Source organism: Budorcas taxicolor, chromosome 16, assembly GCF_023091745.1.
Source record: "Budorcas taxicolor isolate Tak-1 chromosome 16, Takin1.1, whole genome shotgun sequence".
Lineage (NCBI taxonomy): Eukaryota > Metazoa > Chordata > Mammalia > Artiodactyla > Bovidae > Budorcas > Budorcas taxicolor.
In genome coordinates, this window is record NC_068925.1 from 20,916,702 (window position 1) to 20,933,037 (window position 16,336).

A 16,336-nucleotide genomic window follows, 5' to 3' on the forward strand; every position below is an offset into this window, starting at 1 on the left:
TTACAGGAGAATTCTGTGATGTGGAGAAGTAGCATACCACTGAATCCTATGCTAGAAGAGAGGGTTTGCTGACTATTTCTGGCTTAACACATGAAAAATAAACTGACTAGTTCTTTAAAGAGTTCCTAATCACCACTCATTGCTCAAAAGTAGGTCACTTCCTCCCCCTCACAGAAGAGAATGTGGGATTCAAACATCGTATATCAAAATAGTAATGATTATACTTCTAAACAACAGTGACAAATGCTGCTACTAATTAATTCAGGTATTTTAAATTATAATCCATAGCCATAAAGTATACAACTAATATCTAAAATTACAAAATTTTAGCAATTTTGATGATAAAGTTTTAGCATTGCACAGCATTCATGATTAGTTAATAATTCACAAAAAGCAATTTGAGACACAAAAGATATACAACACACTGGGCTGTATTTTAAAAATAATTAACCAAGTAAATGTTTTCAATTAGAACCACTATACAATTTCCAAATAAAAATTCTTCCCAAACCATCACTAGATCTTTCATCCAATTATGAGAGATGCTTTAATGGGAAGTCCATACCAACTAATAAATTCTCAGATCATTTCTATCCCATCTCCCACTTTGGTCTTCCAGACAGCAGGGGTTTCTTCAGAGTTTGTGACGATGATGCCACGTGTCATAAAGAGTCATATTTTACAATTTCACAAGGGGAGGAGGAGAGAAGCGAGTGGTATTTTAAGGAAGAGGGGTCCATTCACAATTAAAAGTGTGAAATGCTAAACTCCATTATGAAGACAAATAGCAAAGTACAACTTCATTGTTGAAAACAATTTCCCTCCTATCAGTCCAAGGATTCATGCATCAATATTGTAGATGAACTGTTAATTACAAAATCAATTAAAAATTATTCCTAAAAACAGTCACGCGTCCCTGGCTCTCATGGGGGCAATTTGGGCAGAAGGTCTCATCTCACTAGGACCGCGCCAAATCACAAAGTCGTCATCCACAAGTAAGCAAAAGCAATCTGGTTTTTCATTTTTCAGCGCGGCTGAGCCCAGCCTGAGATTGATCGTCACATATGGCCCCAGAAAACAAACTGTCAATACCTTGAATGCTGCAGAATTTGAACAAATAGCCATCCGCCCATTCAAGCCACTCATTGCATCCCATTTAACAGATTTTATTGACAGTTTCCTTCTTGTAATTAAAGGGAAAACTACTGGCCGGCAACCAAGATAAAGTTCAAAGATAGGGTCAAAACAAAAGCAGATGGAGGGGCACGATGTGACTGTCAATGGTACATAGCATCAGAGCGTGTTATTGACGCAGGTATCTAAAGATCGGCACGTCATTAAGGAGGGATCTATTCTGGACTTTATGCAAATGATGAGAGAGACTTAAGATCACAATCAAGCATCCAGAGAGGCACAAAGGCAAAAACAACAAAGCACCAATGATTTTTACTTATCAGAGTCTGCTCTCTATTTTAGCACATTTCAGTTCTCATGTAAAGACCGTTTATTCTCATAATTCTTAACCCTTACTACATAGGTAATACCTTTAAAGGGAACTACTCCTTTGCAGAATTCAACTGCTAGAGAATTCCAGAAGGGAAGAAAACAGTATTCTCTGATAATCAGAATGAAAAGCAACACAACATATATTATTCCAATCACAAAATTTGCATTATAGGGTAGGGGAATGATCTGCATTTGTAACTCATACTTATTTTCACTTGTGTAAATAAGACAAAGGACCTAATATTGTCCTGAGCATCCATTTACACCACTGCCACTTTTGCTTTGCCATGATTTGTGTTAATGAACAACTTGGTGGTAAAAGGGACACAGCCCTTAATAAGCAAATAAAATAAAGATAACTCCCTTTAAGTTGGTTTTTTTCTTCTTCTAACTTTTCCCTAGAAAGCTACAAGGATTATAATTTTGCTGACTCAGAATTTACAGCTGGGTCTAGTAAATCCCTGAAGAAGGTAAGTGAAGGGGTAGAACTGACATATTAGGAAATATAACAACGAACCATGTCAATATGCCAACCTGAATTAGCGAGAGCTATCGCTTTGAGGGTGACAAATTCTTCTTTCTCCAGCTTCATGCTCTTGTATTTTTTTACCAGCTGCAGGATAGCATTATTTAGGTCAAGAAGGCCTGCTAATTTGGACTGGTCTTCATCCATTATATAATCGTCTGCATAGACAAGTTCATCCTCAAAGGAAAGAGATCGGTACACGACACCAAGGATCAAGATTTCCATCCAAGCACTTTGCAGAAGGCTCATCTGGTCCGCCAGGGACAGCGTGGAGAAGCCTGCATGGGAATATAGGCAGATCAAGTTACTTTAAAGCCATCATATCATAATGCAACATTAGTTTCATATGGTAGTCAGCTTCTGCATAGGTGCTCAAAATTATGCTGAGCACTGATTAGCTGCTCTTAAAATTTCCCCTGCAATTTTGCCAATGGCAAAGTAAAAGGCACCAACCAGCTTCAACTTGTTGGTGTTTGCTCCATATTTTAGACACAGCTGACAGGAATATAATAGATAAGAGGTAGTTTTCTTTCACTTGAAAATACCATGCAATCATGAAATACAATTGATTTCTAGTGGAAGTCTTTATGAATGGCTTAAATGGAAGGAAGTGTTAGTCGCTCAGGCATGTCTGGCTCTTTGCAACCCCATGGACTGTAGCCCGCCAGGGTCCTCTGTCCCTGGAATTCTCTAGGCAAGAATACTGGGGTGGGTAGCCATTTTTTTCTCCAGGGAAACTTCTCCACCCAGGGATCGAACCTGGGTCTCCTGCATTGCAGGTAGATTTTTTACCATTTGAGCCACTCTTACTAGGCTTGATAGTTTGATAGGAACTATCAACTACCTCATCTCCAAAAACTGCTCTTGATAAACAACATGAAAGTGAAAAACAAAAACCAAACCAAACCAAACAAAACAAAACAGAAGCCCCAAATAAAGGACAACAATTTAGGCCACACAATAGAGTACAATTTGGAGCCATTTCTCTGTAATAGTCACAAGCACAGCGAGTGTGAAGTATGATTACACCCAAAAGAGCTTTCTTAATTGGATATTCTGTCCCCACTGACATTTAGCATGAATTCCTTTTTAAAATGGTGATTGTTGGCATCAAAGAGGATGGAATACTTTGCAGCCTGGTCCCCTCAACACACAGAGAAGCCACAGTTTATTCTTGATATTAGGATCCACTCATTTAAAAAGTTAAACATGGAGACCATGAGGTGCAATGGACAAGGTTTGAGCAGAGACAGATCCTAAGCTTCAGTATCAGCTCCACTGAACTACTGGCTGTTTCACCTTGAGCAAGATAATTTCCTTGTACCTTAATTTCTGTTTTGCAGAAATATAAAATAAAACCCAGCAAAACACTACTTCATAATATGTATTCTATACGTGTAGCTATATGATATACTATTTTTATCTGAAATACCTGGATGACTGCTTCAATCCTAAACCTGGTCTGCATTTATACATACATGTTTAAAGTCCCTTCTGAACTTGAGAAAACAGAAGTAAAAAAAAAAAAAAATTAAAAAGAAAATGTGGATCAAGAGGGAAACATGAAGTAGGACAATTAAACCTATTTGGGAGTAAAGATATCTATTTAAATTTCAGAGGGATTAGATCCAGGCTCTAAAAGGAAGTCTTGGTGGAGATAACCTGATGATCAGTGGCTTACTTTTGCCTTAAGAAAAAAGTTTCTTAAAACTTCACCTTCATTTCAAGGTTATGCCCAGGAATTCCAAGGGTGACAAACCATATCTATGGTTTTTGAGGACAATGGTACCATGATTTTAGATTGTGCCACCAAGAATTCCACAGAAGGAAGAAAGTATTAATAATGCCACTAATAAAATCTGTTATTACTCCCTTTCTAGAACCTATTACCCAAATCAAATCATAAATACCCACTTCTGTTCAGCTTTCTTAGGCTCCTACCTTTGGCTACTGTTCTTCATCATTTTTATTCATCACAAATTATTCATATTTCCTGTGAGAGTAGCAACTATAGCATGATAAAGAAAAGGAAATTATTTCCTGGCCCACTGGAGAAAACTAGTGGTTGGACATTTAGTACCATTCACTTCAAGTGTTTAATAAAATCACCAAGAGGGATTAGTCCAGCTTTTCTTAAGGCCCACGTAAAAAGCATTTATTTCATTTTTTTTATCAAGTTGCTTACATATTACTTAACTGATCTTCTTTTGGACTGACTATGTCTCTTTTTGCTTTTTCTCTATTCTTTCTTTGTCACTGAAATATGGGGTTACAGGAATACACATCCGCTTAGAATTGGAGATGTAACAACTTTTAACAGGGATTACAAAGAGAAAAATAATGATAGAATCTGAGTAGATGTGGCTCCATTTCCTTTTCATGGTGAGAATGTTTTACAACAAATAAAACAAAAATCAAACAAACAAATATTGATCTTTTTTCCATTCCCCCACTGTAAGAAAAAGATGTCCTGCAAATTAAAATACCTAAGTTAAGAAGAAGAGACTAAGTAGGAATTTCTTTTGTAAATAAAACAGACGCAAAAATAGTCATCTAGGAAGTTCTGAGCAAAAGGAGATAGGTAATTTCCATTCGCCTTCGTTTCCTTGTTCCTTTTCATGCTCCCAAGCAGCAGTTTTTCTGCAGCAGCAGATGGACAGAGCGCATAGCCTGCAGCACCTTCCCGTGACAGCCCTATTCTCCAGCCCAGACACTGCTGTTAGTAAATAGATTTACACATTCTCCAATCTCCACACATCTTTCTGCCGAATAATTAAAAGCAGGATGATTAGTTTATTGAGTGGAAGGAGGAACTTTTTTATTGAGGTCCATCCACGATTTTATCAGGGCCAGCACTTTTACGGTTGTCAGGAGGATGCAGGCATCCAATTTTTCTTATCTGCCTGATTAATACAAACGCTGTTTCAGGACGCATTAATTAACAGATACAAATCTACGTTCTCATGGAAGGATCAATACGGAGAAGAAAAGAGGCATCAATGTGAATTTAGTGCTGATGATGAAGCAGGCACGCTATCGACATTTACGTGCACGGAAACTTTAAAGTTGCATGGGGGCCCCTTTGTCCCTGTGATTTACAAATGAACAATTTTTTTTTTTTCAGCCATGACAATGTTTCACACATTTCTTGGGGGGTTTAATTAAGCCAAAAACAATAAAACTTCATTTTCTTAGGTTGATCCTGTGACTTGATCCTTCTAAGGGTATGTGTGTGTGTGTATGTGAACCGAACTTGGCCTTTTACTTCTTAATGAAATAAAAACAAGCAAAAGGGTAAAGAAAAGGTTCTCCTTTTTGGGGGAGGGTGGTCAGGGAGCACATAAAGATAGATATAGTACAAAAGGTCTGCTTGAGAGCCTCAAGTCTATTTCAAGCTGATCAGAGGAGGTGTAATTTTGCCAAACCAAAGGGGAAAGGACAACCTATGGTCTACACAATATAAATAAAGTCTGGACTTTCATCTCTTCTTGGTCCAGAAATAGCCGGATCCCAACATTTTAACCCTTTCCTCCCAAACCCTTGCAATCTGGAAGCTGTCACAAAGAACTGTCCTGCCCAAATACTTAGATAACAGTTAAACAGCCTTGTTATAAGCTGGCTGTGCTCACCTGAGCACTAAGGCAGCCTAACCCAAAACAGCGACAATATATCAATTTCTCAAAAATTTCCTTCCTGGCCTTTAGGAGTGCTAGTTCTATTTTACACTCATAAAGATGCAGGGATGAAGTGATAATTTTATCAGTAGTCCTGAGCAAAGTAGAAAAACGTAAGTGACCAAGAGCTAAATGAAAATGCATATCTTAATGAACTGAGTCTAAGGAATTTTCTCAAAACACACGACTGCTCCATTGGTGCACACAGGCTTGCCTCCAAATGATAATTACTTGTTTGTGCTTTTACTGGGCCTTTAGTGGTGTTTTATAGCTACTGGACTGCAAGTTAGAGGTCCTTCGTATCTATAACCTTTAGCTATCTTTGGCGAGAAACCTCTTTGCCAAGTGAAATAAAACATGCTTTGCCGTGGTGTCATGGGCACTTCATGTTTTGTACATCCCGGCATCTTAATCTCCAGTGTGTGACAGGTTATAGTTTTAAATGTTCAGCTGTATTACAGCTTTTTAAAATACACTGATACCATGGCACATTTTTTCCTTCCCCAGCTCCAGTCCATCCCATGCATACTGCTGACAACTCCGATCTCTCTTCATCTCCACCCTAGAGTCAGTGCAACTTAATGTATCTCAGGCATTCTGCAGGCAGAATGACTCTCTACCTTAACCCACAGTTAAGTAGCGTGTTTATCTGCAGTACAGTGTGCGCCAAATAAACCAGATGACGCTTGGGAATAACATCATTTCGAACGATTGAAAAGCTTCCCGAGAGGCAGGTACCCTTGAAGTAACAAGCCTGAAGAAAGCATGTTTTGTGCCAAGCCTCTTGCTTTCTTCTGCTGGAAGCTTTGGAGGTTGACAGTGGCACTGTGGGCCCTTGTCAAGCACCTTTATTTATTTATTTTTAGCCTGGCAAACTGATGCACTTTGCAGTCAACTTACCAAAAAGGCTAAGCATTTGAAAGTGTGAAGGGCAAAAAATATCTGACGGCTAGTCTTCAAAAATACACTTTCATTTCAGAAAGCATAAATGTTTATTTCCTGAACAGAGTGTTGACAGAAATAGGCTGCCGTGAAGGCGTTAGGGTTTAACCCCTGCTAGGCATTTTCTTCTTGGTTGCTTCCTCGAAACAGAGCAAGCCTTTTACATCTTTGGGGTGTCTGTTAATATCACTTAATCAAGGCATTGATTTCTCTGCTCACAGTTTTTGAACTGTAGTGTCTCTGTCCCACCAAAAATGGACACATTTCAATGAATAGCATAGCATGGTAAAATTACATGTATATCACAATGACATAACAACTCGCTGAGATCACAAGTGGAGTTCATTGAAAGAAGCTGACTGAGCAACACGGCATCAGCTAGATTCTTCAACTCTCATAGAAATAAACCTAGTGTTGATAGGAACTAGAGGAAAAAAGCATAACAATGGCACAAAGATTCGGTCTTAGTTATTAATAAATGCAGATCCATAAGCCTTGTCAGTGATACTCTCTTTTCTAGTCACTTGTTCTTCTCAAATAGGATCAGACACATCATTTCCTCTATGATTCGCAAAACACAGGGCTCAGGTTTGTGTGTATGTGTGTGTGTATATATATATATATATATATATGAACTTTTCTCTCTTTATTTCCCATAGAGATGAACTTCATGGACTAGAACTCAGTTGGGGCTCAAGGCAAACAGCTACCAATAGACCAGTGCCAAACTGAAAACCTGGAATATCCTTTTGGTGCTACCAGCAGCATTTTATTTAAACATTTTCTTTATAAAAGATAATTATTATCACTCTATTATTATCTCTCTACCATATTATATTATCTTTTCATTATATTAGTACCTAAGCATTAGATACATACAGTGCTACCCTTTGAACCTTTATTCTTTTAGCCTGACTGAGACCCAGATTTCAAGTATTTAAATTCAATCACAGTTGGTTTGGGTGAAAAGTAAGAATAACTGACAAAAATGGGATCGCTCCCTTTCTTGCCAATATGATCACTCATTTCAGCATATGTGGAACACAAGAAATCTGTTTCTTTAGTTCTGTTTCTATACTCCAAGTAAGGTTCATGGATATTTTACAGAGCCATTATCTTAAAATAGTGGTTTCATGGGACAAACATGAAAATTAGAAAGACAGAACTGAGATTCAAAAATTACTTTATATCTGCATGGCAGAACTGACCACTGTGTATACAATGATCTGGATAGCTGTGATAAGCTACAAGAGGAGAGAAGAGAGTTGAACTGGTGGTATCCACCAGTCCAAGGCACAATTACCACTATTCACCAAGCTTACAGGTTCAATTGGCCACTGACCACTCAGGCTGGTTATGTGAACAGCCAAATATGTTAGCAATCAGCCCACTCCTGGGCATTGCAATCAACAACACGCCCCTATGCCCACATGGCACCGGTGAGATGCTTTCTTCAGCAATTGTTTGGTGGTGTTTTCTTTTTGGCCACACCACAAGGCATGTAGGATCTTAGTTCCCTGACTAGAGACTGACCCTGTGCCCCCTGCAATGCAAGTGGAGATTCTTAACCACTGGACTGCCAGGGAAGTCCCAGCAATTGTTTCTTGTTTCCCAGTCCAGCTTGCTAGAAAAATTTAAAAAAAAAAAAAATTAAAAATTAAAAGTGTAACAGCGCTAAGGAAAAATATTCCCAGGTGGCAGCACAGGAAAGCCTCAAAATGACGGTACAAACTTTTTTGTTGGTTTGTTTGTTTCTGTGAGTGGGCAGGTTTAAACACTTGCCAACCTACTTTGAAAAGGGCCTGAGAGGGGGCAGATGAGTGCAAAATAAGAATCCAGAGAACATCTACAGGGAGGGTACAGCTTCTCTTTGTAAATCCCACTTACCTACCATCTCTGAATGCTCCAGAGGAGCTGAAGCAATTCCCTTAGTCTTTCCCCAACCCTCTCTGAGCTAGCCTTAACTGTAGTTCTCTCCTTTCATCTAAACCAAGAAGAAAGACAAATTGTTTGGGGTCATGGAGGCAAGGATAGAGAAGCTGCTTTCAAGGAGGAAACTCTAATAGCTTTCTTTTCTTACAACTTTTTTTTGTGTGTGGTGCTAGTTGAAGACAAGAAAGTTCTGCCTGGGAAAACTCTCCTTTTTGATGTGACTAAAAGTTGTTTGGCCATGAAGGAAAAAAAAAAAAGGCTGCACCATATATAAAATAGGACTCTTCAAAAAAAAATCTGATTCAAGGGTATTGCCAGTTTTACTTTGGAATTAGATAGATACTGAGGAGGGAAAAACATTCTGAAGCTGCATTTCTGATTTGGGAGGAAAAAAAAAAGAAACTACTGGAACCTTGCTCTCCCCAGTAGGACTGGTCAAGAAATATCTTGTGTGTTACAGGGGCCAGAACAGTTGTCCAAGAAGAATCAGCTCAGCCCCACCAGATATGCAGGCATTATCCTCTTTAGGAAATTCCCAAGAAGTGTGCATCAGTTTTGGTCTAATACTTGATATAAAAGTCAAACCTTCAAAATAAACACAGGTCGACTTTGTCTTGAACTCTGGGGATCTTTAAAGCTGGGAGACATTTCCACAAACTTTTAAAGAGTATGTAGCAAACTTTTAATGTCAAATATTCAAAAGCTAAGGGTTACTGCTATGGGTAACAGAGGAGGGAAGAGGCTGTGGTGTGGGGAGCAGTGACCTTGAGGTCTGGGGATCTGGGTGCTGCTTCCATCTCTCCCCATGACCAAGGGTGTTAACTTGGCCCCTGCTGTTAAGTTGAATCACTGCCCTCCAAAAGCTGTTGGAATCCTAAATCCCAGGACTTTGAATGTGACCTTATTTGGAAATAAGGTCTGTGTAGATGATCAAGTTAAAATGAGGTCATTAGGGTGGGTCCTCATCTAATCTGATGACAACTTCATTGAAAGGGGGAAATTCAGACTCAGACACCAACAGGAGGAAAACAAAGTGAAGATATACAGAGAGAATATTATCATCCACAAACCATGGGATGCTGCAGGCTACCTGAAGCTAGGAGAAAGGCATGGGACAGATCCTCAGAAGGAAGATACCTTCCAGACACCCTTGATCTCAGATTTCCAGGCTCCAGAACTGTAGGACAAATGCTTAAGTCATCCAGTTTGAGGTACTTAATTATAGCAGCCCAAACAAACTGCTGGCTTCCCTGGTGGCTCAATGGTAAAGAATCCGCCTGCCAATGCAAGGTACTCAGGTTTGATTCCTGGGTCGGGAAGATCCTCTGGAAAAGGAAATGGCAACCCGCTCCGGTATTCTTGCCTGGGAAATTCCATGGACAGAGGAGTCTGGTGGGCTACAGTCCATGGGGTCTCAAAGAGTCGGACAATACTGAGCCTGTGCACGCACGCACACACACGCAGAGCAAACCAATACAGACCCATAGCTGATCCTTCACCTATCAGTGTGAAATGAGGACCAAACATCTCTGAAGCATCTTCCAGCCCCAATGCCGCCTGACTCCGAATAACAAACGGAAAGCTGCTGACATGAAACACAAGCCTGTGTGGGCAGTAATCAGCACCTCTGATGAAGATCACCAGATTGGGAGTAAATCAACCTAACATGTGATGGCAACTCTGCCACCAACTAGCCATGGGACTCAGCTCCTGGGATTCCTGCTTTCTCACCCGTAAAATGGAAGGTGGGAACAATCTCCCCAAAGTTTGGGTCCAGTCCTACATCATTCAGGTTTTCAGTGGTTCCACCCTAACACAATTCTAATCAATCGATACTTAGTGCATCTATGATGAATCAAACACTGTGCTCATAACCATGATACTAATATTGTACAAGATGATACAATTCCTGCCCTCTCAGACTTTCCAGTTTAGTAAATGAAGAGGAGTACACAACGAGGTGAAGTAGGTAGGTACCACAAAGAAGGCTCACACTGAATGCATTGGGCTGGCCAAAAAGTTCACTCGGTTTTTTCCATACCATCTCACAGAAAAACCCTAATGAGCTTTTTGGCCAACCCAATAAATGCAGAGGAAGAAAGATGGGTGTTTGGTTGGACGCATCCTCCCAAATGGACCCATCATTTTGTCTCCTTTTCTTCCTCTGTGGTTTTGGTTTGGGTCTCCATCTTCTCTTTTGGGATAAAGGATACACAAATCCTTAGGTCTAGTGTTTCCCACTTCTATCCTACCTGTGGTTATTCGAACATTCTATTGAATACGAAAGCTAACTCTGCTATTCACTGATAACAAATGTTTTCTTGGCTTCCACATCTCCTGAAGGACAAAACTGAAACTTTCTGGCACAAGATGAAATTTCTTTAAAAAAAAAAAAAAAAAAAAAAGATGAAATTTCTTTCACTCTGTGGCCTTTCTCATCCCTTCCTTCCATACGTCCTGAAAATTTCTCACCTGGGAAGTGCTCTGTGGATGGCTTAACACCTTGAAAACTGAGACCATTTTCCCAACCCCCATGTCAAACCCCACACCTTCACGACCTCCCAGATTAAGAGCAACACCACCTACCCGCTGCCTAACCCCTAGCCTCTCAGGGATCTATCACCAAGTGTTCTCTGTAATGCCTAATGTCAAGTGCATATGTGTCTTTCCATCCCTACTGTCCTTATCACTGTTCCCGTGCAGCATCCAGTGGCAGTGACAGTTGTGAGCTGCAAAACAGGCTAGTGGAGCTCAAGGTAAAGACATAAGCAACTGAGGGAGTGGGGGTGATGACGTGTTGCCCAACAGGTATATCCATATCCTTCTTGTGCATTTCCACGATCTCTGAGCTCTTACCAGTGGAGACCGTCTCTTCTTTGCTCCTTGCTGTATCCGTAGCACCTCCAACACTGCCTGCCATGTAGCATGTGCTCAATATATACATGCCAAATGAATGAATGGATAGAAAATTCCTTAACAACTCATGGACTGGCTTTCAACAAGAATGGGAGGCTAAATAAATAAATATTCCAGATACCACCTACAACCCCTCAAATATGTGAACACTTCACAAAAAAACTGCCTAATGTTTTCTTTATAATTCAACAAGTGTTTATTAAGGCACTGATTATACATAAAGCTCTTTGCCTGTAAGTGCCTATCTAGTATATAGGATTTTCTCTGGAGCCACTTAAACTCTGATAAAGTTCTGCCTAAATTTCACAACCTCAGCCAGTTCTTTTTGAATTTGTAATTAACGTTGACATTTTAATCATACTGCCTAACCACGTTCTCCTATATTTACAAATAACCATTCACAACAGATTCCAGGATCATGTCATGACTTTTTTATTATTTACAAGTATCTGTAATTAATTTCTCTACTTTACCCTAGTTGTGTAATTATTTTGACAATGTGTAAATTTATTATCTGGAGCTAGTATTTTAATTCTCTGAAAGCCTGACTTAGGTCACGAATGAAAGAAAAAGCTCACTGCCTCTTTCTACTCGGAATAAAAATTTGTATGTCTACAGTTTTTACATAAATTCTTAGGAGACTCCAAAACTAGCTTTGATAAAGCCAAAGTCACTGATAAAGGCACTTTCTACACTTTAAAAAAATAGCAAGCAGATTGAGCAATCCTGTATTTTTTTTTTTTGACATTTTATAAATGAGTTTTTATTTAAGACTTTCTTACAAAACCCAATTTACCAATTCCAACCCCCCAACTGTCTCCCCACCCCAACCCCACTTGTATAGATACTTGGTTCTCATTGGCTATAAGCTTAGAAAGGCCCCAAATGGAGTGATATCATCTAAAAAGAAAAATAAAAATTCTTATTTATTCATTTTAATTGGAGGCTAATTACTTTACAATACTGCAGTGGGTCTTGCCATACATTGACATGAATCAGCCATCGGTTTACATGTGTTCCCCATCCTGAACCATCCCCCCACCTCCCTCCCCATCCCATCCCTCTGGGTCATCCCAGTGCACCAACCCTGAGCACCCTGTCTCATGCATCGAACCTGGACTGGTGATCTATTTCACATATGATAATATACATGTTTCAATGCCATTCTCCCAAATCATCCCACCCTCTCCCTCTCCCACAGAGTCCAAAAGGCTGTTCTATACATCTGTGTCTCTTTTGCTGTCTCGCATACAGGGTTATCGTAACCATCTTTCTAAATTCCATATATATGTGTTAGTATACTGTATTGGTGTTTCTCTTTCTGGCTTACTTCACTCTGTATAATAAGCTCCAGTTTCAAGCCGAGGGATGGGATGGGGAGGGAGGCGGGAGGGGGTTCAGGACTGGGAACACGTGTACACCTGTTGCAGATTCATGCTGATGTATGGCAAAACCAATACAGTATTACAAAGCAAAATAAAATAAAAATAAAAAGTAAACTGTGAAAAAAAAATGGGCTCCAGTTTCATCCACCTCATTAGAACCATTCTTTTTAATGGCTGAGTAATATTCCATTGTGTATATGTACCACAGCTTTCTTATCCATTCGTCTGTGGATGGACATCTAGGTTGCTTCCATGTCCTGGCTATTGTAAACAGTGCTGCAATGAACATTGGGGTACACATGCCACTTTCAATTCTGGTTTCCTCAGTGTGTATGCCCAGCAGTGGGATTTCTGTGTCATACGGCAGTTCTATTTCCAGTTTTTTGAGGAATCTCCACACTGTTCTCCATAGTGGCTGTACTAGTTTGCATTCCCACCAACAGTGTAAGAGGGTTCTCTTTTCTCTACACCCTCTCCAGCATTTATTGTTTGTAGATTTTTGGATAGCAGCCATAGCTTTGATAAAGCCAAAGTCACTGATAAAGGCACTTTCTACACTTTAAAAAAATAGCAAGCAGATTGAGCAATCCTGTATTTTCTTTATTCATTATGAGTTTCCTTTCCTTGAGTCAAAAACAGCAAAGAAAAGGCAATGCAATAAAAACACATTCAGATATGGCAACTCCCTCTCGGTCCATTCTAGAACAATGGATTCTAATACTCACTTGTCAGAAGTATTTGCAACATGACAGCCATTGGGCAGCATGAGGGAGTGAGGTGGCTTCCCACTTGAAAGCAGCAAATTAGGCATTTACAACAGTGAAGATGGTACTTGTTGGTTACGACCTTTCACTGTGACTGCACAAGTAGGTGTTAATGTAATTTAAATGCCACTTAGACAACTTTCAGGTTTATCAAACTGGTTTGTACATCCATTCTTATGCAATCATTTTGAAGGGAAACTATTTCCACCTGCTGTAGGAACAAGCATAGCTAGAAACAACCCTAGGCAAATATTCTGGGCAAGTGAAGGAGGATCCGTCTAACTTAAGAAAAAGTCAGTCTGGACCTTGAGGAAGTCAAGCAGGAGGTCAAAAAATTCCTTTAATAAGTTGGGTAGTTGGTTCACATTACTTTTTATGAACTCTGTTTTTTCCATTTTTTTGTACATACTCAGCTGAGAGTCTGCATTTATGGACACACCTATTAGGTTTCTTGGAAACCATAATTTTTCATTTAAAATAGGGACATGGTGAGAAATGCAAGAAGATGAATTTTGCTAACACAAATTTTCAGATCAAATACATTTTTTTTACAATTCAAAATTTTAATAAACTAAACAATGTTATCAATAAAGCATATCATCTGTCAGAGTTTAGCAAGAGAGAGATGTGCCCCTAATCCTCTTTAGAATTGCTGGAGAAACAATCCCAACTATAATTTTGGGTTGTTTTTTAAAACAACAGCACATTATTGGCATTTTTTACCTTCCTTTATAAATCCTAATATTTGATTTTTAAACTGTGTTTCTGACCCCAAAATACACTTTAAATTAAAAATAAATTTTTGTGAGTTTGTCTTTTGCCCACGCATGAAATGTGATAACTTTTTAAAAAGATGAACCACTTCTAATAGGAACATTCAATCATTAAAGGAAATCTATAAATAGCAAGTTAGCCATGGCTGCTTTGTCTTGTTATATGTGACACACATAATATTCTGATATTGAAGAATCTAAAAGCACATTCCACACATTGGATAAAACAGAAATAAGCTGTTGTAGGATATACATATATATTTATACATATTAAATAAACTGGTTATATATCATATATATACACATAGGTGTGCATATATATCGGAGAAGGCAATGGCACCCCACTCCAGTACTCTTGCCTGGAAAATCCCATGGATGGAGGAGCCTGGTAGGCTGAAGTCCATGGAATCGCGAAGAGTTGGACACGACTGAGCGACTTCACTTTCACTTTCAGGCACTGGAGAAGGAAATGGCAACCTACTCCAGTGTTGTTGCCTGGAGAATCCCAGGGACGGGGGAGCCTGGTGGGCTGCCGTCTATGGGGTCGCACAGTCGGACACAACTGAAGCGACTTAGCAGCAGCAGTGCGTATATATATATGTATATGTGTGTGTATATATATATATATATATATATATATATGAAACTACAGATGTATAGTTTACATATATCTAAATGAGTTAACATAATGAAAAATTAGAAGGAAAGAAGAAATGATCTATCCACCCTGATTTGATTTTGGATTACATGCTGCCCATTCAAGGAAGGTAAGTGTTCAAACTTTCTCCCAATGCACCTGCTTGCATTAACGAAGGCACAGTTGCTGGCTTATGACTTAGGGTATTAAGTCACAAGAGTCTTTTTTTTACACCATTTTTCCATTTGTGAAGGCTACATCCACACACCTGAAGCCACAGAATGATGTTGGCATCATGAAAGACTGAGTTAATTCCCTGAGCTCACCCAAAAATGTGCAAATTTTATTTCCACTTCCAAATACCAAAGAACAGAACATTGCGATCTTCTTGCTTGCTTTCACTTAAAGGATCAAGAATTGATTCTCTCTGGGATCTCTAAGAGAAAGTCACTTCTAATTTCTTTATTAATTTTATATAACATGCCTTCAAATCTTTTTTAACATACCAAATTAAGTCCCTCGATATAGAAACACAAATCTCAACAAGAGCACTACTTATGAGAGGCTTGTTGTTGTTTATGGAATTAAAATTTATTTCTTCCCTTTTCTCACTTTTACTTTTTATACATGAAGCAGAAAAAGAGAGAAAATCTTAAGGTGTGCTTTTCTTGATTTTTCCCTAAGTAGAAAGATACTACATTTCAGTGTCTCCAACATATGCCCTAGAAAGAGGAGAGGCAGGAAAAAAAAAGCACAGAAAACTAAGAGGTCTTCTGCATAAACGCAAGTTAAAGGATTTACAGTGCAGCCTATTAAAAACAAAGCGTCATATGTATTCATGAAAGAACGTAGAAGAAATATGTTATCCATGAGATGCATGTCATAGATGTGAAATTATAGCACCCTGACCCTGAGACTCCACATTCAAATAATATTAGAAATTATCACTATCTATGCTTAAAAATCCGGGCATAATTTGTGCTCCAGACCGCAAGGAAAACCAGCAACTCTGAATTTCTAGCCCTGAGAGTTCAGTTTAAAGTCAGGCTCTCACATGATTTTTCTCTGGGGCTAATGAAGATCTGTTTACGAATATTTACTCCCAAGTTCACGGCTGGTGTTTGCTGGCTCAAGCAGAGCTAAGTCATTACAGCTTGGCACACGATCCACCGGGGAGGCTACCAGTTATCTTCTCACTGACAACAGAGGCAACCCCTCCGATTCCTCTCTGCCTCCCCTCCTTCTTCTCTACACTGCCCTGATTTGGATAACTGGCCAAGT

General features: G+C 39.2%; 1 protein-coding gene across 1 annotated transcript in view; it reads right to left on the reverse strand.

The window, feature by feature from the left end:
• Nucleotides 1-16,336, reverse strand: part of ESRRG (estrogen related receptor gamma) — a 242,584-nt gene that overhangs the window by 11,399 nt on the left and 214,849 nt on the right. The window contains exon 6 of the mRNA XM_052653923.1: nt 2,041-2,310. Coding sequence (XP_052509883.1) covers nt 2,041-2,310 — 270 coding nt within the window. The remainder of the gene's footprint in view (nt 1-2,040; nt 2,311-16,336) is intronic.